Raw genomic sequence first — 25,700 nt, forward strand, 5'->3', positions numbered from 1 at the left:
CACTTAACCAAATACATACAATTAAAATTGTAAAATCCCCTTTAGAATTACCAACAATTATGCAGTAAATTATTCATGGACTATATACCGTAACTGGATTTCAATGGATCGGAAATTGAATGACTTATTTGTGTATTCCAGCACTACCTTTGTTTTCATACCTAGAGAAGATTGTATGGCAACTGTACAATCAGATTGTACAGGCCAGCTTAAGAGTACAAAGAGTATAAAATTTGAAGTCTAACTAATTTGGATGGTTTAGAAAAGTGATGAGGTGTCCAAGGTGAAATAGTTTGGTTACATTTGTTACAAATTTTTCTCACAGATTTTTACAAATTATTATTACAGGTAATATATTTTATAATACTTTAAAAAAAAATCCTTGTTTTGTTCTAACATCGGTTGGCATCCAATCAAAAATTACAGGTAAGAATTGTTTGGACTGTTGAGAATATTCTACATGTTCGTGTGACTTTCTTCCTGTGACTCTGTAGATAAATGGCAAGCAGTGGTGATGTCAGAAGTATATTTCTTCTTCAGATGTTTCAGGTAAGTCCTCAGGCTCTCAGGGTCCAGTTTGGAGTTCCTTGCTGCCTGTACAAGCCTTAGAGCTAGCTGATAGGCGGCCATCTGTCTCCGGCTCTCCAGAGTGCTGCTCTGTTTTTGCTGTTGGATAATGAAGTTTATAAAACATGGAATGTAAAATATACTCACAACATGTAAACAAATGTTTTAATATATATAAACTTGGCTGTACATCCCCTAGTCAGGACTGCTATGGCTATAATGCCAGAAAGATTGAAACCCATACAGGCCAGGGTAAGAATGTTGAGCTGTTCTAATCGGGCAAACCTTTGCCCCTTCCTGTTAGTGTAAGACCCCTTTCACACTGAGCCGCCCATAGCGTCGGCGGTAAAACTCCGCTATTTTTACCACCGACGCTATGTGCCGATTTGCGGCACATTTCGGCCACTATCGGGGCGCTTTTACCTGAGAAAGGGTTAAAACCACACGTAATGCGCTGCTGAAGCGGCGCATTGTGGGCAGTATAGCCGCGCTGTCCCATTGATTTCAATGGGCAGCAGCCGTGGAGGAGTGGTAAACACACTGCTCCTTCACCGCTCCAAAGATGATTTTTACCGCCCTGCTAGTGCAACGCTCCAGTGTGAAAGCCCTCGGGCTTTCACACTGGAGACAATGGAGCAGCTGTTTAAGGGCGGATTGCAGTCGCTATTTTTAACGCTATAGCGCCTGCAATACGCCCTCAGTGTGAAAGGGGTCTAAAAGCTTGCTATCCCTTTTCTGCATTCTATACATTCCAATTGGCCAGTGAGACTGCCCATCCCAGTGATGTGCCAATCTCGGAATTATTATTTAAAAGTATAATTAAAGGCAAACCTTTTATTTATTTAATTTTTTTATGGATAGAGCGGAGACAGATTAGAACACCTGTCAGTTTTTATTGCTGTCTGTGCTACAGTTAGGGAGATTCACCCTCTCTATTTGTTCTGTTTACCATTATCATTGAAAGTGAAAGTAAAAGAAAATCCCACATTTTGCGTTGTCCCCAGATAAGTAATAAAGGGGAAATCTTCCAATGGGAACACTAGTTCCGGTGACCTTTACTTTTGCCTAAAGTTGTGCTTTAAAACAAAAAGTTCTTGCTCCAATACCCACCTAATATGCAGAGCTGTACTCTGTAATCCATCCTTGAACTCACTTCCCTGTGAGCCCACAGTGTCAAGGACCTGCCCGATGGGGCACATCATCAGCTTGCCCTGGGTTTACCAGGACTGTTGTTATTTTGTGGCATCTCGCCTTGCAGCATTCGGAACCCCCCCCCCCCCCCCCCCCCCCGTGCAGGAGGAATATGAGAAGGAAAAGGCCCCATGACCACACCAATGCAAAAAAAAAGGTATGTCGATCGGCTGGAAACATTTTAATTAAGTAGGGTATGTTCCAAGGGGGGGGGGGGGGGGAGATAATGTCAAAATTGAGGGGTTGGGTGGCAAGGTTACATTTCAGCTTTAAAGGCATTGTAATGGCAGGTGGCTTTCTATCCTAATGAATTCTGTGCATTAATATAAAAAAAAAAAACTTTACCTGAGCCCCATCTCTCTCCAGCGATGTCCGGGGCTCTCCTCCTGATTGGCTGAGACAAAGCAACAGTGCCATTGGCTCCCAAGGCTGTCAATCAAAGTTAGCCAGCCAATCTGGGGGAGGGGGAGCGGGGCCGGAGCTCCATGTCTGAATGGACACACAAAGCTGTGACTCGGCTCTGGTGCCCCCATATTAAGCTTCTGGCTGAGGGGGCACTCGACAGGAGGGAGGGGCCAGGAGCACCGAAGAGGGACCAGAGAAGAGGAGGATCTGGGCTGCTCTGTGCAAAACCAACTGCACAGAGGAGGCAAGTATAACATGTTTGTTATTTTTTTTTATTTTTTTTAAACGAGACTTTACAATTGCTTTAATTCAACATTCAAATATGCTAATCACTGATTCCTGAATCCTACAGTGGCATAATTATTATTGTCAGAATCTGTTCTCATAATCGTTTGCACTTTCATTTACTTAAAGCCCAACTGTACTACATTTTTCTTAATTTAGAAAAGAATAAGAAGAAGTTAGAAGTAACATTTTATTAGTCTGCTTCCCTGTGGTGGAGACAGGAATAATACAGAACAGGAAGTGGGGGGACAGTCCCCAGCTGGGAAAGAGACAGCAATAAGAACATTATTTTTTTTAAATGTTAAGTAAGGATCCCACACGTCAGCTGATGGACTGTGCAAATGTAGTAGAGCTATTTGTTACTTAAATTCACTCATTACAATCAGCAACTACATATTTCAGAAAACAGATCACAGTGATCGTACCAGGATCTTGTCTGCAACTATCTTGGAGATTTCACCGGCATCCTCCATTATGGAGTCCGGTAAGAATGAAAGTGTGGCTGCTTTTAAACCTAAATACAACAGAGGAGATTGACATAAATTATTTTAATAATCAAATAGACACAACACACACATGAAACTCAAGCCGCGTACACACGACCATTTTTAATGTCCTAGAAAAAACAACGTTTTTTTCGATGTGATTCTTGTCAAGCCGGCCTTGTCTACACATGATCGTGAAAAAAAATGCTCGAGGAAAGCGCAGTGACGTACAACGGCACTATAAAGGGGAAGTTCCATTTGGATGGCTCCACCCTTGGGGCTGCTTTTGCTGATTTCGTGTTAGTAAAAGTTTGGTGAGAGACGACTCGCGCTTTTCAGTCATCATGCTTTTCAGTCTGTTACAGTGTGACGAATGTGCTATCTCCATTACGAACGCTACTTTTACCAGAACTAAGCGCTCCCGTCTCATAACTTGCTTCTGAGCATGCGTGTTTTTTTCACGTCGTTAAAGTCCACACACAACCGTTTTTCACGACGTGAATAACGACAACGTGAAAATTTAGAGCATGATCTAAATTTTTAATGCCCATTTTTCACGTCGAGAAAAATGCTCTGGAGCCCACACACGATCGTTTTTAATGACCATTTTAAAAAATTGCATTTTTCACGTCATGAAAAAACGGTCGTGTGTACGCGGCATAAGTCCTTACCAGGCCTGTGAGCACTGATCATTGTTTTCTGATGGCGGGAAAGTCTCCCCGCCGCCAGAACACAATAGCACAGCGACAGTGATTCCCCCTTCCATATCGAATGTGTGGAGGGGGGAATTGGGTAATTATTTTTCCCTTCAACACTTTTTTTTTATAAATTCTTTTTTCATATATCAAAGCAGTATACAATCATACTACATAACACCACAGTTATATATGTTTTTCTTCTTATATTAATCCTAGTTAATATTAATTATTATATTACATACTCAATCTCTTAACAAGGTAAGCAGCATTTTCTTTCCTTTCCAAGAACAAATCCTGGTGAGAGAGAGAGAGAGAGAGAGAGAGAGAGAGAGAGAGAGAGAGAGAGAGAGAGAGAGACACAAATAGAGAGAGAGATACACAAATAGAGAGAGAGAGAGGGAGGGAGGGAGAAAAAAGAAGAAGAAACAAACCTCTTTTTGAACAAAAAATGTAATTAAAAAATAGATTCATGTATGGGCTCATTGTACAAAAGAAAAATGACTGCAGTAACTGCAAGCCAACTAAGAACAGCAGGGGGCAGATCCACAAAAGTATTACGCCGGCGTATCTCTTGATACGCCGCCGAAATTTTGCACGTCGTATCTTTGTTTTGTATCTTCAAAACAAGATACGACGGCATCTCGGCTAGATCCGACAGGCGTACGTCTTAGTACGCCGTCGGATCTAAGCCCCAATTTTTAGACGGGCCGCTAGGTGGCGTTTCTGTCGAATTCCGTGTCGAGTATGCAAATTAGCTAGTTACGGCGATTCACGAACGTACATCCGGCCGGGGGAATTTTTGTTACGTCGTTTGCGTTCGGCTTTTTCCGGCGTATAGTTAAAGCTGCTGATATGAGGCATACTCAATGTTAAGTATGGCCGTCGTTCCCGCGTAGAAATTTTAAATTTTTACGCCGTTTGCTTAAGTCGTTGGCGAATAGGGCTTTGCGTAGAATGACGTCACCGTCGGAAGCATTGGCTTGTTCCGGGTTAATTTCGAGCATGCGCACTGGGATACCCCCACGGACGGCGCATGCGCAGTTAAAAAAAAAAAGTTGTTTACGTCGGGTCACAACGTTATTACATAAAACACGCCCCCATCACAGAGATTTGAATGGCGCGCCATTACGCCGCCAAAGATACACTACGCCGCCGTAACTTACGGCGCAAATTCTTTGAGGATTCGAAAAAAAAGTTACGGTGGCGTAGTGTATCTTAGATACGCTGCGCCCAGCGGAAGATTACGCGAAGGTACGTGGATCTGCCCCCAGATCTTTAATAGGCTGCTTTAGGTTACGGCAGAGTGTTATGTTTTGCTCTGGGATTGTAACATGTCAATCAATCATCATTCTTACCATAATTCTGCTCTTTTGTCTGCCCTTTGGATAGCAAGTAGGTATAAGCGATTGACTTTTTTATCCCCGACTTGTTTGCTGCATGCTTTACAGCAAAGTGAAAGTTTTCTACATTTGGATACATTGTACCTAGATGACATAACTCCAAGAAATGGGTTGCAAAAAGTGTGAATGCCTGAGGAGAAAATGATTTCAGCAAAATCAGAATTGGATGTTAATGAAAAGGGCAGCTTATCCACATACTTTCAGATGTGAACAAAATCAAATCATTTATTTATTTATTTAAGACAGTGGGTAGTTATCATTTATGAATTGGTTATGAGCATGTACATAAAGGTACATACCTTTGCTAAAAAAACAAACAAAAAAAAAGTGTATATATCATGTATGGAGCTACATAAACAGTATAAATGTTATATAAAACAAATGGTGACGATAAACCAGCATACCTCCTTCTCTGCATCTGGCACCTTCTCCAAACTTTATGCAACACAGTATCAAAAAGATGATCACCCATGACCAGAGCCAACATGCTTCTATACGCAAATGTGGACACAACCAGCCTTGAGAATCATGGAAAATCATCATCATGAGAAAAGCATCTGTGCCCACTCTGTATTTGTCCCCTTAAAAACGACCCACTCCTAATTCCAGCAAGCATTTGCGATCATGCAAATTAAAGCGCTAGTAAACTCCATATTTTGTACCAACTAGTTATTTGCAATGTTCAAAAATCTTTCTTAGGCCCCGTACACACCATAGAATCCATCCGCTGAAAAATCCCAGCGAATGGGTTTCAGCGGATAGATCCTATGGTGTGTACACGCCAGCGGATCTGTTTCCGCGGATATTTCTCCCCTGGGATGGATTCCAGCAGATCGAATATTTGCTGACATGCAGAACATATCCATCTGCTGGAATCCATCCCAACGGATGGATCCGCTGGTCTGTATAGACTCACCGGATCACTCCGTCCGAAAGGATCCCCCGCATGCGTCTTAATGATTCGACGCTTGCGTGGAATTCCTTATATGACAGCGTCGCACACGTCGTCATAATCGCAGCGACGGCGCGACACGTCATCGCCAGAGGATTTCGGCACGGATTTCAATGCGATGGTGTGTACACGCCATCGCATAGAAATCCGCGGAAATCCTCGAGAGGATTTATCCGTGGAAACGGTCCGCTGGACCGTATCCGCGGATAAATCCTCTCGTGTGTATGAGGCCGTACTCTCATAAATCATTATTTTGTAAACGCTCATTTTAGTGTAAATATGAGATCTGAGGTATTTTGGACCCCAGATCTCATATATAAGAGGGCCTGTCATGCTTTTTTCTATTACAAGGGATTTTTACATTGCTTGTAATGGGAATAAAAGTGACCCAAAATAAAAAAAAAATCTAAAACTGTCAAAATACATTTCTTAACCACTTGCCGACCGCGCACCGTCGTTATACGTCCACAAGGTGGCTCTGCTGGGCGAGAGCACGTAATATGACTCCCGTGCGTGTGCCCGGCGGGCGCGATCGCCGCCGGGCACACGCGATCGCTCGGTACAGAGCGGGGAACGGGAGCTGTGTGTGTAAAGACACAGCTCTCGTTCCTGTCAGCAGGGGAAATGCTGATCTTCGGTTCATACAATGTATGAACCGAGGATCAGTGTTTCCCCTAGTGAGGCCACTCCCCCCCCCCCCCCACAGTAAGAACACACCCAGGCATACTTAACCCCTTCCCCGCCCCCTAGTGTTAACCCCTTCACTGCCAGTGGCATTTTTATAGTAATCCAATGCATTTTTATAGCACTGATCGCTATAAAAATGCCAATGGTCCCAAAAATGTGTCAAAAGTGTCCGAAGTGTCCGCCATAATGTCGCAATACCGAAAAAAAAATCGCTGATCGCCGCCATTACTAGTAAAAAAATATATAATAAAAATGACATAAAAATACCCCCTATTTTGTAAACGCTATAACTTTTGCGCAAACAAATCAATAAATGCTTATTGCGATTTTTTTTTACGAAAAATATGTAGAAGAAAACGTATCGGCCTAAACTGAGGAAAAAAAAATGTTTTTTTTTATATATTTTTGGGGGATATTTATTATAGCAAAATGTAAAAAATATTCATTTTTTTCAAAATTGGCTCTCTATTTTTGTTTATAGCGCAAAAACTAAAAACCGCAGAGGTGATCAAATACCACCAAAAGAAAGCTCTATTTGTGGGAAAAAAAGGACGCCAATTTTGTTTGGGAGCCACGTCGCACGACCGCGCAATTGTCTGTTAAAGCGACGCAGTCCCGAATCGCAAAAAGTACTCTGGTCTTTGGGCAGCAATATGGTCCGGGGGGTAAGTGGTTAAAGTAAATTAAATAAGATTTTTATTTATTTTTTTAACCGCCCTGTCCCGACGAGCTCGCGAGCAGCGGTGTTCAAACCACAAAACGGTGTTCAAACCACACACATGAGGTATCGCCGCGATTGGTAGAGCGAGAGCAATAATTCTAGCCCATGTCCTCCGTAACTCAAGTGGTAACCTGTAGACATTTTTAAACATCGCCTATGGAGATTTTAAAGCATGGATATGCAATTAGCGGACCTCCAGCTGTTTCAGAACTACAATTCCCATGAGGCATAGCAAGACTCTGACAGCCACAAGCATGACTACCAAAGGCAGAAGCATGATGGGACTTGTAGTTTTGCAACAGCTGGAGGTCCGCTAATTGCATATCCTTGTTTTAAAGGGTAATAGTTTCTCGCCATTCCACGAGTGAGCGCAAGTTTGATGTGTATCAATTTACTCGGCGTAACATTATCTTTTCGCAATATAAAAAAAAATAAAAAAATGCTGTCTTATTTTTTTATTCAAAATTATTTTTTTTCCCCAAAAAAAGTGCATTTGTAAGACCGCTGTGCAAATACGGTGTGACAAAAAGTAACGACCTCCATTTTATTCTTTAGGGTGTTAGAAAAAAAAATGGAATGTTTGGGGGTTCTAAGTAATTTTCTAGCAAAAAATATAATGATTTTAACTTGCAAACAACAAGTGTAAAAAAGAGGCTCGGGGCTGAAGTGGTTAAGAAAGGACAACTTGACAATGACAATGGAGAAATGACAAAAGATACCTTTGAACCAAGAAGGTGTTCGCAGACTGCGTAGCAGATTCCGATGCCTTCCTCCGCACTAGTGCCTCTTCCAAGTTCATCAATTATTATTAGAGACTGGTCATTTACATTCTGAATTATGTATGATATCTTAAGAGAGAATAGCACACATTTGTGAAATTTACATAATCTATGCATAGATATATCAACAGCTACATTTGAAATCCATACAAAAACATGAGGTTTACCAGAAAAGAGTTACACTTCGGGAAAGAGAGGGGCGTTGTGATGAGGCGTTGGTGTGTTGGGAGGATGGAAGGGGGTGTCTAATAAAATATACAATGTATATTTTTTATATTAAATGCATTAAGGGGGAATTTTAGGTATGGATATTTTATACCGGTCCAGCTTGGATATATGTATATACCATACCTGGCCGATGACCCTGGAAGCTGGAAATCACTGACACAGACACCGCTACTCCAGTGATCTCCACTTGGTTCCAGGTCTGATGCTTATCAGATGGCCTGTTGCATTCTGAACACAAGTCTCTGGCTGCATGGCACCATTCATAAGTTGCTTTTAGGGCTGCAACTAACGATTATTTTCATAATCGATTAGTTGGCCGATTATTGTTTCGATTAATCGGATAATAGCCTTAATTTGTTGTTGGGCAGATTACAAAAACACAAATTGCCGCAAAAACACATTACATGCTTTTCTGCAGCTTCTCCATTGAAGTAACGTATTTATCTTCATATAGCGCGCCCCGGCATATAGCGCGCACCCCCAACCTGGAAGGGAAATTTCCTGAAAAAAAGAAAATACTTACAGTTTGAATGCCCCTCGTCAGTGTCTTGCCCGGCGTTCATCGGTGGCCTTGTCCGGTCCGGCGTCCGTCTGCGGCCCTGGTGGTGTCCTCCCCGCTTCTCCCGCGCTGTTTCTGAGTCGATCCCCGCCGCCTTATACCGAGCGCAGCACGCTCGGCTCCTTTCGCATAAAGGCTAGGAGGCGGCACAGGGCGTGACCGCGAGGGGAGCCGAGCCTGGCCGAGTGTACTGCACTCTGTATATGTCAGCGGCGGCGTGCAAACACAGCGCAGGAAGCAGGGAACGGCGTATATAGCGCACCCACGATGTTCCCCTTATTTTAAGGGAAAAAAGTGCGCGGTATAGCAGATAAATGCGGTATTTTGAACCTAAAAAAATAAAATAGCACCGTTTTGCGTTAAAAAAATCCTTGCCCTTTCCAAATACGCTGCAGCTGAAAAAAAAATCATGGATGTGAACGTGTCCCATAGGAAAACATGTAACTGAACTGTAGTGCGTTTCTGCAGAAAGCACCAAAAAACGGAGGTGTGACCCCAGGCCTGAGATGTTTAGTAACATAATGGGGGTTAAAAAAACAAAAATAAGTACAAAAAGAGCAAATAATCGCTACTGTAAGGGGTTCATTTTTTTACTGTGGAACAGTGAAAGTAATATTTACAGTAGCGATTTGCTTTTTTGTACTATAAGGGCTAATTTTAGTTGTTTTAACCCCATTATGTTACTGGCCGATTAATCGATTATGAAAATTGTAATCGATTAATTTCATAATTGATTAGTTGTCGATTAATCGATTAGTTGTTTCGGCCCTAGTTGCTTTGCTTCTCAATGAAAAACATTCTCTGATTGTACAAGGTAGACAGTGTGACGCTATAACCTTGCTTCTCCACCTAGTCCAATCAGAGAGTGCTTTGCATTCTTTCAGAAAATACAAAGCAATGGTTCCCGTACTGAGTGGCCGACCTCCTATGTTTAGAATGCCGCTGGACCAGAATGTATAAAATATCTATACCTGGAAATCCTCTTAAGCCCATTGTTATTATGTTTATTGCAATATGTAGTGTCTGCCTGAGTGTATGTAATTGTAATGCTGCACCTCCTTCATTTCCCTCATGAAAGTTGAGGCATTTGTTTCAATATCGTCGTCCATTCCAATCCTGGTAAATATCTGTTTAGCAATTCGTAGTGAACAATATTCTGCTGGAACAAAGGACCCTGAAAAACATAAGAGCCATAACATAATGAATAATATAAATTATTAAATGAAGAATGATGATGGTACTTCTGAAACAAATTGCATTTTTATAATTAAATTAAATCTGATCTCAGTTTAATTTATAGCTGAACTCCAGGCACAAAAACTCATATTTAATATATTTCTCAATAAACACAAAGGATTGAAATCGATTTTATGAACACCGAATGTCTTTGAGAGCCCAGTTATTACCTTGTAAAAGTAGCAGTGACATCATCACTGTGCTGCAGATCTACTGTGCAGAGAGCAGAACTGTGGGAGGGACTCAGTAGACCCCACCCACTACAGGCTTTCTGCAGAAAACTACAGGAGGGGGCGGAGACAAGACCAGTCACCCTGCACAAAGAGAGAGAGCAGCAGTGACTGGTTTGTTACAGGAACTCTTGCATAGAGTCAAATTTTCATACTGGATTACTGCACAGGACTGCACAAAGCACGACAAGCTTCATATAAAAACACATCTACTCAGACTGACATACTACTTTGTAGAACCTAAATCCAGAGCACTTAGTTTGCAAACAGCAGCTTCAAGTACTGCTGTTTTCCTAAAGGCAATGAGACGAGACTCGCTAACAAATAACGTGCATTGCAGGAGGGGAATGTACCAGTGATCTGACGTTGGAGCTGGACATTGATGATGTGTCTACTGTTTAATTCTTATGTCAGCGTAAATATATTTTCTATATATTAATAGTACAGTAGTAGGAGGTTAGGTTGGGGGGAGAGTTGGGTGCATTATTAGGAAAAGCTGCAGAAGAAGCATGGATCCAGAAGCAATCTTGTAATTTGTCTAAAAAACACCTAACAGGAAATAGCTAGGCCTTAAAGGGACGCTAAAGGTTTGTTTCTTTCTTTTTTTTTTTTAAACAAATATGTTATGCTTACCTCCACTGTGCAGTTCGTTTTGCACAGAGTGGCCCCGATCCTTCTCTTCTGGGGTCCCACGGCAGCTCCTCCCCACAGTAGCTAGCCCCCTCTGGGAAGCTCTCTCCCGAGGGGGTTACTTTGCGGGCGCGCTCCCGTGTGATACACTTGGCGGCCATAGCCGCCAAGTGTACGACTCGGCCCCACCACCCGTCGCGCCATTGATTTGATTGACAGCAGCAGGAGCCAATGGCTGCACAGCTATCAATCATCCAATGAAGAGGCGATTAGAGCTCGGGGAAAGCAACGCGGGAGATTCAGGGCTCAGGTAAGTAAAACGGGGGCTCGGGGGGGGCGTTGACTGCAAGGTGTTTTTTCACCTTAATGCGTAGGATGCATTAAGGTGAAAAAACACAAAGCTTTACAACCCCTTTAAATGGTAGCTATACCTTTCATATAACTTAAATCCCTCCACCAGACCAAACTGGCAAATTCAGTTTGAACATCAAATTTTTAGGAATAAGTAAAAACCAAATGAGGAAATTTTAAATAACTGTGTTTGTAATCCCAATCCAAGTGTTTTGCAGAACTTTTCCTACTCCAATTTCATACTAACGTTTATCTTTAGTCAAATACTAACCCTTATTGTTTCTTCTCTCTCTCGCCCCTCCTCTAAGTGATCACTTGCATGATAAAAATAAAAAAATAACTAAATCTAAATGCCATTTTCACTTATATAAAGTGGCATTTATATAACGCTCCAACCCTGAGTCTTCTGCCTGAGTGAAGTGGGCACTTCCTATTGATTGTCCAGCAGTGAGGTTCTTTCAGGATCCAGAAGCAGAATGATGTCAGTATGAGGGGAATGGCTGATAGGGACACATCTGCAGCACTACCCCACACTGGAAATGGTGCCAGCAAGGGACAGGGATGGCAAACTTTGATGAGTAGTATATCTTGGTTTACAAGGTAAGAAAAAACACGGCGCCAAATTCAAACAGTCAAAAGTAGAAACAAAGTAAAACACACTGATACTATTGGATTACAATAAAAAATAATATACAGTGACCTTTGATTGCCCCCCGGTGCTTTCTCCAGTGCCCTTGTCTGCAGATTTACTGTACTTGTGTCTGTAAACTGCACAGCGACCATGGCATCAAAAAAGCGCGCCTGTACCTGTAAAGCGATGTGTGGGAAAGTTCATCATCAGACGCAGAAAGTGATTTGAGCGACGATCCTGCGAATGTAACTAACGATATGCGGACTTGTTGCGCAATTGATTGCGGTACGGAGCACATAGCGCCCCCAAGATTTCCATTTACTGGAGCACCTGGATCAAAGTGGACGTTGAGGATGACAATCCCTTGGAATTTTTTTGACAGATGAAGTGATCGCCAAAATTGTTTTGGAGACAAATCGTTATCAGGAACAACAAGCTGCTACCCATCAGCGATTTTCAAGGCGCAGAAAATGGGAACCTGTAACCAGCGACGACATCTGGAAGTTTCTTGGCCTTATAATTTTACAAGGAGTGCTGGGGAAACCCCTGCAAAAATGGTATTGGACAACCAACAAATTATTGGCCACACCTTTTTTTGGAACCGTCATGTCGGAGTATAGATTTTCACTGATCATGAAGTATTTGATTTGACTTTGATGAGAGTTCTCATCCAGCTCCAAAGCTGAAAAAAAATTTGGGCGGCTTACCAGATTATTTTGCAGAATTTCCAGCGGACCTATATTCCTGAGAGAGACATTACCATTGATGAAAGTCTCATGGCCTACACAGGTAGGCTTCAGCTGGATACAGTACATCGCATCAAAGTGCGCTCGCTTTGGCATAAAGTCATTTATGCTGTGTGAATCCAGCTCTGGGTACACCTGGAACTCAGTCCTGTACCCCGTGAAAGGGACCAAATTCTGCCAGCGATTCAGCGGTTTTGGAATGGCAACCGCTTTGGTTCTTTCCTTGATAGAGCCATTGCTGAACCAGGGCTACTGTGTCACCACAGACAATTTTTATACCTCCCAGAACTGTACGAGTTCCTTATCCTAAATAAGACGGACACTTATGGGACTGTGAGGCCTAACCGGCGTGACATGCCGTCAGCACTTGCCAACAAAAAGCTTGGGGCAGGAGAAGTAGCTGCATGGCAGAAAGGGAAAATGATGGCACTGAAGTGGCGGGACAAAAAAGACGTGTCCCTTATGAGTACAGTCCATAACACCTCGACCGTAATGGTATATACCAAAGGTGGAAAGCATGTTATGAAGCCATAGGTTGTGTTGGACTACAACCACACTATGGGAGGTGTGGACAGAGCTGACCAGGCCATGACCTTTTACCCAGCGATGAGGAAGCAGCAAAAAAAATACTATAAAAAAAATTTCCGACATCTTTTGGAACAGTGCCTCTGGAATTCCTTCATTCTGATGAAAAAAAAAAGAGACAGGCATATGGTCCATGCGGACTTTGTGTGGTAGGTTGCAGAACTAATCTTTCTGAAGCACCAAACGCCAATGGCGGTAAACCGATCTGGACGTCGGGCTGTTGGTGTTGTGAACCCTGAACGACTGACTGGTCGTCACTTTTTGGACCACATTCCACCCACTGAAAAAAAAAACAGCACCCACAAGGATGTGTGTGGTTTGCTGCTCCAAGCACGACGACAACGGAAGAAAAATCAGTAAAGAAACGCGTTTCTATTGTCCCGACTGCGACGTTGGACTTTGTGCTGTACCTTGCTTTAAAATTTTTCATACCCGAGACGTTTACTGACTAATGATATTGCACCCATTTCTGATTTAAAAAAAAAAATGATAGTGCTTCTTTGGTTTGGTATTTTTGAGCCTGACTATTATGGTAAGAATTTTTGTATTTTCCATATGTATATTTAATCGCATTATGCTAATTGCATCTCTTCCATTTTTTAAACCCTTTCAGGGATGGAGGCCTGTGGTGGTGCAAACCACATGCCTCATTTAAAGTCCCAACCCCACTTTTTTCTATAACATTAACTAAGGGATGGAGATGCGATTTCAGGAGTGTTACATAATTGCCTCCACAGATCTGCCACCAACAAGTTAATTCATGCATTGTCATTTTTTGACTAGCTGACCCAGTTTGATGTGGTCCGCATCCAGTTTGGTGGTATTTTAGTTTGGTAGGCATGTTTTGGTTTCACCCCTGTTTTTTGTCTTTTCAGTGCTCTCATTTGCCAGACCAACCATAGATAGGGGCGGTTCTAGGTTGCCTTCTGCTCCCTGTCTATTAATTAGCACACCTGGGTTCCTCCTTTTGGAGGCCTTTAAATTCATAGTTAGGACTGCAGTTACATAGAGTGCCGTGACGTGGCCTGCAGCTTCCCAGACATTTGCAAATGACTGCAACTAAACCTCTGTTTTAATTACATACAGTTAGACAGATGAATTTGGTTTTGTGCTTCTTTGGTTTGGTATTTTTGAGCCTGACTATTATGGTAAGAATTTTTGTATTTTCCATATGTATATTTAATCGCATTATGCTAATCGCATCTCATTTAAAGTCCCAACCTTCCATTTTTTAAACCCTTTCAGGGATGGAGGCCTGTGGTGGTGCAAACCACATGCCTCATTTAAAGTCCCAACCCCACTTTTTTCTATAACATGATATTGCACCCTTGTTTGACCCCCCAAAAAATCAGAGTTTTTGAATATATTATTTACTAAAATGTATTGAATAAAAAGTTATTATTATTAAATTATTATTTGTTATTATTTATTATATTATAATTTATGATTTTGTGTTTCAAACTTTATCATAGTCTACTAGACTCTGGTTTGGACAGATTTAGGTGAGTTATTCCTAAGAATTACAGGCCTGCAATGTAAAACGCCAAATTTCCATGCAAAATAATGGTACCGCTTTCAGCACCTAAAATCTGAAAGAATCATACCGCCAGGGAGGTAAAAGATTGTCCCACAACATGCTTGAACTTTTGCTCCATGAGAGAAAAGGGCCAGAATGTCTTATGTACTATAAATAGGTAATGCTACGTACTACACACGATAGGTTAGTCTGATGAAAACAGTCTGATGGGCCGTTTTCATCAGACCAAACTGATCGTGTGTGGGCCACATCGGTTATTTATCCATAGGTTAAAAAAATAGGAACTTGTTTTAAAATTATCTGATGGATAAAAAACCTATAGAAAAAAAAAAACGATCGTTTGTGGGTATGTCCATCGGTTAAAAATCCACGCATGCTCAGAATCAAGACGACGCATGCTTGGAAGCATTGAACTTCATTTTTTTCTGCACGTCGTTGTGTTTTACGTCACCGCGTTCTGACACAATCGTTTTTTTTAACTGATGGTGTGTAGGCACGACTGATCATCAGTCAGCTTCATCGGATATCTGATGGAAAAATCCATCAGACCGATTTCATCAAACTAACCTATCGTGTGTACAGGGCATAACAGTAGTATAGCATTAGCAATACAGTGCTATCTATGTTCCAGTGTTAACAAAGGGTGCTAATGACCTAGAGCAGCACTTTGTATTCTAGGTTCATACTAACATTGTAGCTTTGTAGAGAATTATGGACAATGAAATGAGCTTTTATGAATGCATTCCTGCTCTCAGCATGACAGCATTCCAGGCAGTCGCACATACTTAGGTAAATGCTTCAAGTGATTGTTGCTGGTCACAATAACATTGCTTGTATGTAAGATTTGAAGGAAAAGCAGAGATTGATAAAGATTGTTGCTGACAGCAAACAGACTCTAGCTGTCCATTCATTCTTACAAGTTAGAATATTACAGTGTTCACCTTACTGGTTACTGTAAATCACAACCCCATTTTCTACTTCATACCCTTTTGAATTATTGATTTAGTTTTGGAGGTTAAGCCCTTTTTGGTCCATGTTTCATGTTACACCCATATTTAGGATTTAATCTGTATGAAGTCGTATAGCCCATCCCTTGCTACTTACCTGAATGCAGGGTGCATCTTCCTTGCTTCAAGGTCCGGGAATGATGACTGGAGGTAAGTAAAAGACCCATCTACCACCATGGCAGAGAGAATTTGAAGGGCACACCAGCAGCAGGGTGGCAACATCACAGCAAATATAATCCAACTTCACTTCCTCCAGCCCCACAAGAGAAGGTCTGTATCTGCGTGGAGACCTGGGGGAAAACTGTGCAAGAGCCTGTGCCATACACCTGCGACTCACTGATCACAAGTGCAATGCTCTGCAGGCTTCAAACAAGTGCATTTACCTTTTTTTTTTAAGAAAAAGTGGAATCAGCCTTTAAAGCTGAAATCTCAGCAGAACAAATATTGCTTAAAGTGATATTAACGGTTCAATTTTTTTTTTTAAATAACAAACATGTATACTTACCTCCACTGTGCAGATCCAGCTGTTCTGGGGTCCCACGGTGGCTCTCTCGGCTCCTCCCCGCATTAGATAACCCCCTCTGGGATGCTCTTTTCTGAGGGGGGTTACCTAGCGGGGGCGCTCCTGTGTCATACGCTCAGTGTCCATAGACGCCAAGTGTATGACTCGGCCCGCCCCATCATTGGATTTGATTGACAGCAGTGGGAGCCAATGGCTGTGCTGCTATCAATCTATCCAATGAAGAGCAGAGAACGACGCAGGATCTCGCCCACGAAATTTGGGGCTCAGGTAAGTAAAACTGGGGGGCTGTTTATTTCAGCTTAATGCATAGGATGCATTAGGTTTACAACCCCTTTGAATATAAGAGTCATGTGCATTCTTACTTAAAGGCCAAGTTCACCTTTTGGAACATGTTAATACGAGGTACGAGTAGACAGATACACTGAGAAGTCTGCAGGAGTCCTGCATGGCACCTGTGATCTGCTGAACATGGGTGCAATGATTTCCAGGCTCCCAGTAAAAAAAAATCATAAACACATATTTTTTTACCTGCAAAAAGATGTGCATTTACTTTAAATCCTTTCTGTATTTTTTCCAGATCTGTGCAGCTATCCAACATGAAACTATTCCTTCGGCCGCTCGTGCTGCTCTGGCGCTCGCGGGTGTCCATGGGCGGGGAAAAAGTCTAGAGTGACAGCTGTCTTAGTCAATGAGAGGCTTGAGAGTGATGGGTGGGGATAATCCTTGAGTGACAGCAACCACAGCCAGTGCGAGGAGCAGAGGCCGGGTGTCTGGTAGTGCGGTGTTGCCGAAGGATATCGGCATGGTGGGGTCTGCAGGCAGGACCGGGGATGTGATCCATCTCAATGTTGGGGGGGGGGGGGGGGGAGAGGTAGGTATAAGGACTAGATGAGAGGAAGGGTTCTCAGTGTAATAGGTCTGGGTGGTATTATGTGTACAGTGTGTGTCTGGGAGGTGAACGTGTCTGAAACATAGACTGTCTGTGTTGCCCATAGGAACCAATTATCTTCTGTCTGTGGCTGAGTAACAGGCAGATGTGATGACGTCCCCATCTGTGCGAGGTGGAGGACTGTAACAAAGAAAGATAGATGGAACACTGATCCAATCATACATTGAATCAGTGTGACATTTATCATAGGAGGTTGCATTTCGTGGGCACTGGTAAGGCTGTATTCCATGGGCACTGATCAGGCTGCATATAATTGTGGGGGGCGGCGCCGGCGCGAAGCGCCAGCTCCCTGAAATGAGTCTGCCACCTCCTTGAAATTCGTTTTCGCAGGTTGGGATGTCTGTCATTGTACATCCCGCTGGCTCCCAATCAGAGGTTATCGACAGCTTTTGGTGACAACTCAATTTAGTGTGCTGAGAGCACATAGTGAGTGTGCTTTTAGCTCAGAACCTAAGGCATGCAATGGAGGCATATGTGCAGCAACTGTACATTAAAAGCCCAATCCAGAACCTTGTAGTTTTCCATTCACAGAGCACTGTGAATGAGTGACGCGGCCAGATAGGCAGAGTCGTGTTTTTTTATTTGACAGCTGGAGGGGGGGGGGGGAAGATCCTTGCTAGCTGTCACAGCAGGGGTGCAGGATGGTGCGGGGGCCGGTCTGTTGATAACATGTTACATGTTACACCCTGAATATGGCTGTAACATGTTATTAATGGTGCACTTATCATTTAAGTTAAAAAACACCTTCTGCTTTTATAACCACTTTAAGCTTTCTGTCTATAGATTGCATAAAAACTAAAATCATTTTTTATCATACGCACTAAAAGAAAGCCTTGTTTGTTCCAAAACACAAGACTTATCTATTGCTTTGTTGTTTAAAAAAAAATAACAAAGTTATTGTCGAATCAATAAGTCGATAGCAGAAATGTGAAAACTGCTCTGGTTTATAGGCGGTGTACAGAAGTGAGAGATGAACTGGTTAATGTCCATTTAGGAATCTAGACACTGGGCATCACATCAGACTGTAGGAGTAAATGGAGCAGTAAGCATACTTTATGACCGTAAAGTAATAAAGTTCTGAACATAAAACGTTACAATGTTTGTATACAATGAAATGCCATGCATTTATTTGTCTTCAAACAGCAACAAATCAGAGCCGGTTCACACAGGGGCGACTTGGGATCTGACTTGAGGTCGCCCCAAGTCGCGCGGTTGAGAAAGTCAATGTAAGTGAATGGAGCCATCTTAATGTACACTACTGAAGTCGCTCCGACTTCAGAAAAGGTTCCTGTACTACTTCAATCCGACTTGTAGGCAACTTGTACCCATTGATTTAAATGAAAGTCGTCTCCAAGTCAGATCCCCTGTCTTAACTGAAGCAACAATACAGGAAGAGAAATTTGTTTTCTCAGGCAAAGCCCTCCCTCCCACAGTGTTGTTTTATTGGCCAATGTAAAGCCTCCTGTCCTGGAGGCGACTTGAAGTTGCCTTGTCAGTTGCCCCAAGTCGCGCTGTGGTGCACACTCAGGTCGTGTTCAGGTCGCCACGCAAAGTCGTGGCCAGAGTCGTGTCGCCCCTGTGTGAACCGGCTCTCAGAATAACTTGAAATGTTACCTATTTGTGCCATTATCTGGAAGAGAGCAATTTGTCTTAAATATGTTGATTTTCCGCTCATATTTGGCCCGGTTAATATGATAAAATTACTCCCCTCACTTAGATAGGTGTCATTGGGAACTGGTTTGGACAAGGAAATCTTCTCCAAGATTGGATGCCAGCCCTGTTTTATCGCCATTGTATCTGTGAATTCTGGACGAACTACAATAAAGCACAAAAGGGTGAGTGAATGTAAACTAAACACATATCACAGTTTTAAAGCAATCACACAAATCCGAAATGGGCTTGGAAATAAAAGGCGTTATCAGATGTGTTTAAATACCAATGTTGATGAAAAAATATATACTGTATATATTTTTTAAAGATATAAATATAGAGCAGCCTCTCTCCTAACACCCAACTCCAGTCAAAACACAAAAACAAGAAGGTAATTTGTTGTAATTCATCATTCTTAGATGTGGTGGCTGCATTACATTTCCCTTTCAGGTGTTATTTCTTTTTAGTTTCACCTTGTGGCATAACCGCGGAAGTAAACCCATCGATTTCATAGTTTCAAAAAACAGTTAAAATTCCAGGCATGCCGGAAATGCTAGCTGTTTACATGTGTTGTGCTCTCAACCAAACTGTCAAACCATCCAATGGCTGGTGTCATAAAGGATCACATGTGCAGCATTATAGCAGTTGAAGAGTAAACAGAGGCTAAGATGGCAGCTTCCTTCCACTTTAAATAAAACTATGATATACTTACCTTCCCCTGGTGCTCCTGCAGCCTCATAGGACAATCAGGGGAGAATGAAAACTCCTCCTACAAGCTTTAACCAGACACTGATAGAAGTCACAAGCTATATACTACTTATAAGAAAATATTTAGCAGTTTTAATTTACTAAGTTGCATGTCTATGTTCTGTGTACTGTGGGAGACCAGAGATAGTGAATGCAGGTTCTGGGTTTCGTGACACTTTAGCAATACATACCTGAATAGGTAAACTAGAGTTTTGTTTTACTTTTGCGTCAAGTCCAGCCTGAGCTTCTCCTATGGGTCACAGGAGTGCAATTCGTTTTGCACTCCTGTGACCCGTTTTCAGCGGAGAACAGTCTAAAGTCCGCTTTCTGCTGACGTCACCAAAATCAGTCAAGGCAGCATATCATCCCAACTTGGGAAGTCTGGACCTGCCAGCTGCCCAGGCTGGTGGCAGTCTCAGCGAGCCGATGAGACAGCCGTGCCCTGCCCCTCCACAGCTCAGCGCTCCAATGAGCGTGGAGGAGTAGAGCAGGAGAGATGCTGACTGACAGGCAGCATCTCTCTGCTTAGGGAGGAGTGAGAACCGAGCCATCAGCAGTGTTCTGTGGCTCGGTTCTCAGTGAACAGGTGGCGTGGGACAGACGCAGCATCGGTCTGATGCTGCATCCACCTAGGTAAGTATGAATAGGAAAAAAAGAGAAAAAAATAAAAACACACTTCTCTTTTAATACAGAGCTGCATTATGTTTTGTCTTTTATATCGGTCTGCAGTTTGGCATTACATGTATAACTCATATCCAATTTCTAACCTTGCACACACATATGTCCAAGTTTATCTACCACTTATTTCTCAATGTGGCTCTTACCATAATCAGACAGTGTGCAAACACTAGCCAAAGAAAGCAGCATATCCAGCATGGAGACTGCATCTGATAACCTGTACAGGCAGTGGATGTGCTCGTAGATCTCATTAAGCAGCTTACACACTATTCTGAAAAAGACATCAAAACCAGGTAAAGTAAAACATCTAGTGGCTCCTTTCAAATGGCGCACAATCCCACAGAAGATATACACTATGGGGTTGATTTACTAAAGGCAAATAGACTGTGCACTTTGCAAGTGCAGTTGCTCCAGAGCTTAGTAAATGCAACTGCGCTGACTTCCATCATCCAGTCATGTGCAAGCAGAAATGCTGTGTTTTTTTTATTCTCCTTGCATATGATTGGCTATTGTTTTTTCGAAATGAATCTTTACTTGACTTACTAAGCTCTGAAACCCCTAATGTCTTGCAAGTTTTGGATGGACCAACCCTTTAAATAAAGGCTTTGAAAAGAGAGAAGAGACGCTGACTAAACTTACATATAAGACATGTGGTAGATTTCTCGGAGTGATTCGTTGATTCGTTCATTCATCTTAATTAAATCGACTGTTGTGAAGCTGTAAGTGTTTTTAATTCGCGTCACCTGGGAAAAGAGCATCGCAAGCAGTTGCAATGAAAAGATTCTTGGGTTAATTTGCTCAGGCACCCACTGCAATTAACTATCTCACAGCAGCTGTCAGCATAGAGAAGGTTAGAGAAGTGTCACGTGAGTCTTCTTCCTGCCAGCATCTCATTGCCTGCTATCCCACCAAACAGAATGAGGCTGGGTTCACACTACTACACTACTTTCATCCTACTTTGCTCTGCTACATTGGTCCTACATTTATCCTACATTGGTCCCACATCCATCCTACTTTCATGAACAGGATACTACTTTGGTCCGACTTCAATGATATTCAATGGGTAGAAGTAGGATCAATGTAGGACCAAAAGTAGTACAGGGAGCATTTTCAAAGTCGGACCGACTTGTGTAGGACCAGTTAAGACTGCTCTCATAGGGAAACATTGATTTTCACACGTCATGCTACATGAGGCTCCCAATGTAGGACCGTTTGTCGGACAAGTGTGAACCCAGCCTTAGTATCTCCCAGACTGAATCAGAACATTTCTCATTGGCTTCCATTCTCAGCTGATATATCAATTGTAGTTTAGTATTATCTTTAGGTTCCATTCACATTATGCAAATCCATTTTAGGCATTGAGGCTTGCTAAATTTGGGCTACCTATTTATTTTGAATAAGCTAGAAGTACACCTGAGCACATGAGAAAGAGTACCAGCACCATTTTTTTCAATGATGCAAAACATAAAATACAAACATCTCACATCCATTTGTTGTGGTGTGCTATAGTGCAGGTGCATTTTGCTGTACTGCAAATGTGAATTGTGATGTCCTTTATTTTAAATATTACTCCAAAAACAATATGTATAATTTAAATAAATATATATATATATATATATATATATATATATATATATATATACATACATACACACACACACACACACACACACACACACACAAGAGGGCAGCCATAGTTACTCGATACATACTGTATATCATCCCCATTTTCTGCATAGCATGCTGCACAGTGGATGCACCTAAGTGTTTGTGTAGATGGGCAAATGCAGCAAGCTTTCACTTGCATTTGAGATCAGTTTGAGATGCTTCTGTTCCATTGACTTATATTGAGAGAAAATCTGTTTTAATGGGAACAAAAGACAATATACACAAGCATTTAGACTAGCCAATGACTTGGAAGGTGACTGGAGATGCAGGCGCCATGCATATCCCTTCAAGCTACCATGACAGCAGACGGTGACACAAAACTGTAAGCTCAGCTAGGAGCATAACATTGTGGAATGAGCAAGAGTAATGTCTTCTGGCAGCTGGTTGTCATTTCATATTTATGTAGAAGAAATAAGTAGGCTGCAATGGTAAGAATGCCCCATATACAGATAACCAAAAAATGTAAATGTTGCCAATGACTACTTATATGAGAGGTAATAATTGTTCAAGGAACCCTGGTTAAGAAAAGCTGTTCTAGATGTTCCTGTTTCTCCAGCACCCGTCTAGATGTTCCTGTTTCTCCAGCACCCCTCTAGATGTTCCTGTTTCTCCAGCACGTCTCTAGATGTTCCTGTTTCTCCAGCACGTCTCTAGATGTTCCCGTTTCTCCAGCACATCTCTAGATGTTCATGTTTCTCCAGCACGTCTCTAGATGTTCCTGTTTCTTCAGCACGTCTCTAGATGTTCCTGTTTCTCCAGCACGTCTCTAGATGTTCCTGTTTCTCCAGCACGTCTCTAGATGTTCCTGTTTCTCCAGCACGTCTCTAGATGTTCATGTTTTTCCAGCACGTCTCTAGATGTTCATGTTTCTCCAGCACATCTCTAGATGTTCCCGTTTCTCCAGCACGTCTCTAGATGTTCCTGTTTCTCCAGCACGTCTCTAGATGTTCATGTTTCTCCAGCACCCCTCTAGATGTTCCTGTTTCTCCAGCACGGCTCTAGATGTTCCTGTTTCTCCAGCACCCCTCTAGATGTTCCTGTTTCTCCAGCACGTCTCTAGATGTTCCTGTTTCTCCAGCACCCCTCGAGATGTTCCTGTTTCTCCAGCACGTCTCGAGATGTTCCTGTTTCTCCAGCACGTCTCTAGATGTTCCCGTTTCTCCAGCACGTCTCTAGATGTTCCTGTTTCTCCAGCACGTCTCTAGATGTTCCTGTTTCTCCAGCACGTCCCTAAATGTTCCTGTTTCTCCAGCACGTCCCTAAATGTTCCTGTTTCTCCAGCACGTCTCTAGATGTTCCTGTTTCTCCAGCACCCCTCTAGATGTTCCTGTTTCTCCAGCACGTCTCTAGATGTTCCTGTTTCTCCAGCACGTCTCTAAATGTTCCTGTTTCTCCAGCACGTCTCTAGATGTTCCTGTTTCTCCAGCACGTCCCTAAATGTTCCTGTTTCTCCAGCACGTCCCTAAATGTTCCTGTTTCTCCAGCACGTCCCTAAATGTTCCTGTTTCTCCAGCACGTCTCTAGATGTTCCTGTTTCTCCAGCACGTCTCTAGATGTTCCTGTTTCTCCAGCACATCTCTAGATGTTCCTGTTTCTCCAGCACGTCTCTAGATGTTCCTGTTTCTCCAGCACGTCTCTAGATGTTCCTGTTTCTCCAGCACGTCTCTAGATGTTATCGTTTCTCAAGGAATCCTTGCTAATAAATACTATATCTACAGCTCACAGTACATCATGACATTTGTGATCAGTGGGAAGAATCCACCCACCCTAGCTTAAAACATCATTTGTGTCAGTGGTTATTTGTTTGAGACTCAGAAATTGCCAATTGCTCAAAGAACCCCTAGAACCTCTGGGGGAACCCTAGTTGGGAAAGGCTGCTCTAGATGATTGTGTTTCCCCAGCATCCCTCTAGTTGTTCATGTTTCTCCAGTATCCCTCTAGTATAGGTGTTCATGTCTCTTCAGCACTCTTCTATATGTTTAACTCCATCAAACAAAAAAATAAGGCCTACCTGCATTTCTTCTTTTTTTTTTTTACTATTTAGATACAAGACAACATCATTTTTAGGAAATGTTTGGACTATCATAGATTGCATGCACCTCTAAATGGATCAGTTGGGTATTAGAGGCAACAGAACGTATATATATATATATATATTTTTTTTTTAATTGTTTCACAAAGGTGTACTCATTCTTTGATCCATTATGGGCAAGACCAATATACTGTATATCATGGGTATGACCAATACACTCTACAGTGATAGTGTCTAAATAAAAACAATAGCTACCTTAACAAATTCTGCCGGAAGAGACTGCTGCATACTTCCTTCAGCATTCACCTGGATGAAGAATCCCCGGGCAGTGCTGAAACTTGTTCTTAGTGGCAAGTTATACTTCTCAGATAGCTGTGATATTATTCCTGTATACAAATAAAACTTTGCAGGTTTTTAACATGGTTCTTAATAGCATCAGCCTGTCTGGATGGACAAGTAATAATATAACAGACCATAACTCCAGCCAAATGCATTTTATTGTTTTGGACATAGTGGCGAAAGGTCAGAACTTATAGCAGTCTTCTATTATTTTCTTAATGGTCATTGGTAAGGACATTTCTCCTAGCCTTCGGTCTTATTGAACCCAAAGGAAATAACAAGCAAACTTTCCAATTGCAAACAGCAGCAAACATCTTACTTCTCATACTAAAACAGAGTCCTCACTGCTGTCCTTATCCCCAATGGGAGATTTCCACTTAATTCCTTTCCAGACGACCTGATGAGGTTGTGAGCAGAAATCTTACTAATGGTGACAAAGCACTAAAAACTCAACAACAGATTTAAACCTTCCCTGCAAAGATGGGGCTGGCTTCGGCTGAAACAGACTACTATCATAATAAACTCCAAAAATAGGAAAACCACAGATTCAGGGCCATATTCTGAGAGAAGTTACGATGGAGTATCTCAGGATACTCCATCGTATCTCTCTTTTTTGGCCAGTGTATCTATGCGACTGATTCTTAGAATCATTTTCGCATAGATACACTTAAGATCCGCCATGTGTAAGTCACTTACACTGCCGGATCTTAAATGTAATTACGCCGCCCACCGCTAGATGGCATTTACGTGAAGGTCTCATTTGTTTATGCAAATGAGCCTGCTACGCCGATTCCCGAACGATTTCGCGTCGCGTACCCGTCGCTAACGTCGTTTGCGTAAGCGGAAACTTACTCCTGCTATATGAGGAGTACGTTTCCGCATGTCCCACGTAGGCCATGTTACGGATAGCGTCGGGTCCGCGTCGTGTTTTTCCGTCGGCTACGTCGTTTCCCTAAGTCGTTCTTGAATACGACTTTACGTCAATGACGCACACGTCAGCGTCATTGACGTTTTCCGCCGAGAACTGGAGCATGCGCACTGGGCTTTTTTAAGCCCGGCGCATGCGCAGTTACTTAGAATCGGGGGCGCGCTTAATTTGAATAGAAGCCGCCCCCTTGAAGATACGCGTGGCTACGCCGGGCCATTTACACTCCGCCGCCCCAAACTACGCAGCAAGTGTTTGGGGAATACAGCACTTGCTCCT

At 42.4% G+C, this 25,700-nt stretch overlaps 1 protein-coding gene across 1 annotated transcript in view; it reads right to left on the reverse strand.

Annotated features, from left to right (window-relative positions):
* Positions 1-328: 328 nt before the first annotated feature.
* The window catches only part of MSH4 (mutS homolog 4), a 96,493-nt gene continuing 71,121 nt past the window's right edge, over positions 329-25,700 (reverse strand). Inside the window, exons 12-20 of the mRNA XM_040360673.1 lie at positions 24,413-24,543; positions 21,097-21,200; positions 20,604-20,728; positions 18,997-19,197; positions 10,013-10,131; positions 8,111-8,239; positions 4,987-5,161; positions 2,874-2,962; positions 329-666 (exon numbers count right to left, since the gene is read on the reverse strand). Coding sequence (XP_040216607.1) covers positions 457-666; positions 2,874-2,962; positions 4,987-5,161; positions 8,111-8,239; positions 10,013-10,131; positions 18,997-19,197; positions 20,604-20,728; positions 21,097-21,200; positions 24,413-24,543 — 1,283 coding nt within the window. The 3' untranslated portion in view covers positions 329-456. The remainder of the gene's footprint in view (positions 667-2,873; positions 2,963-4,986; positions 5,162-8,110; positions 8,240-10,012; positions 10,132-18,996; positions 19,198-20,603; positions 20,729-21,096; positions 21,201-24,412; positions 24,544-25,700) is intronic.

The sequence above is a fragment of the Rana temporaria genome, chromosome 7 (assembly GCF_905171775.1).
Source record: "Rana temporaria chromosome 7, aRanTem1.1, whole genome shotgun sequence".
Lineage (NCBI taxonomy): Eukaryota > Metazoa > Chordata > Amphibia > Anura > Ranidae > Rana > Rana temporaria.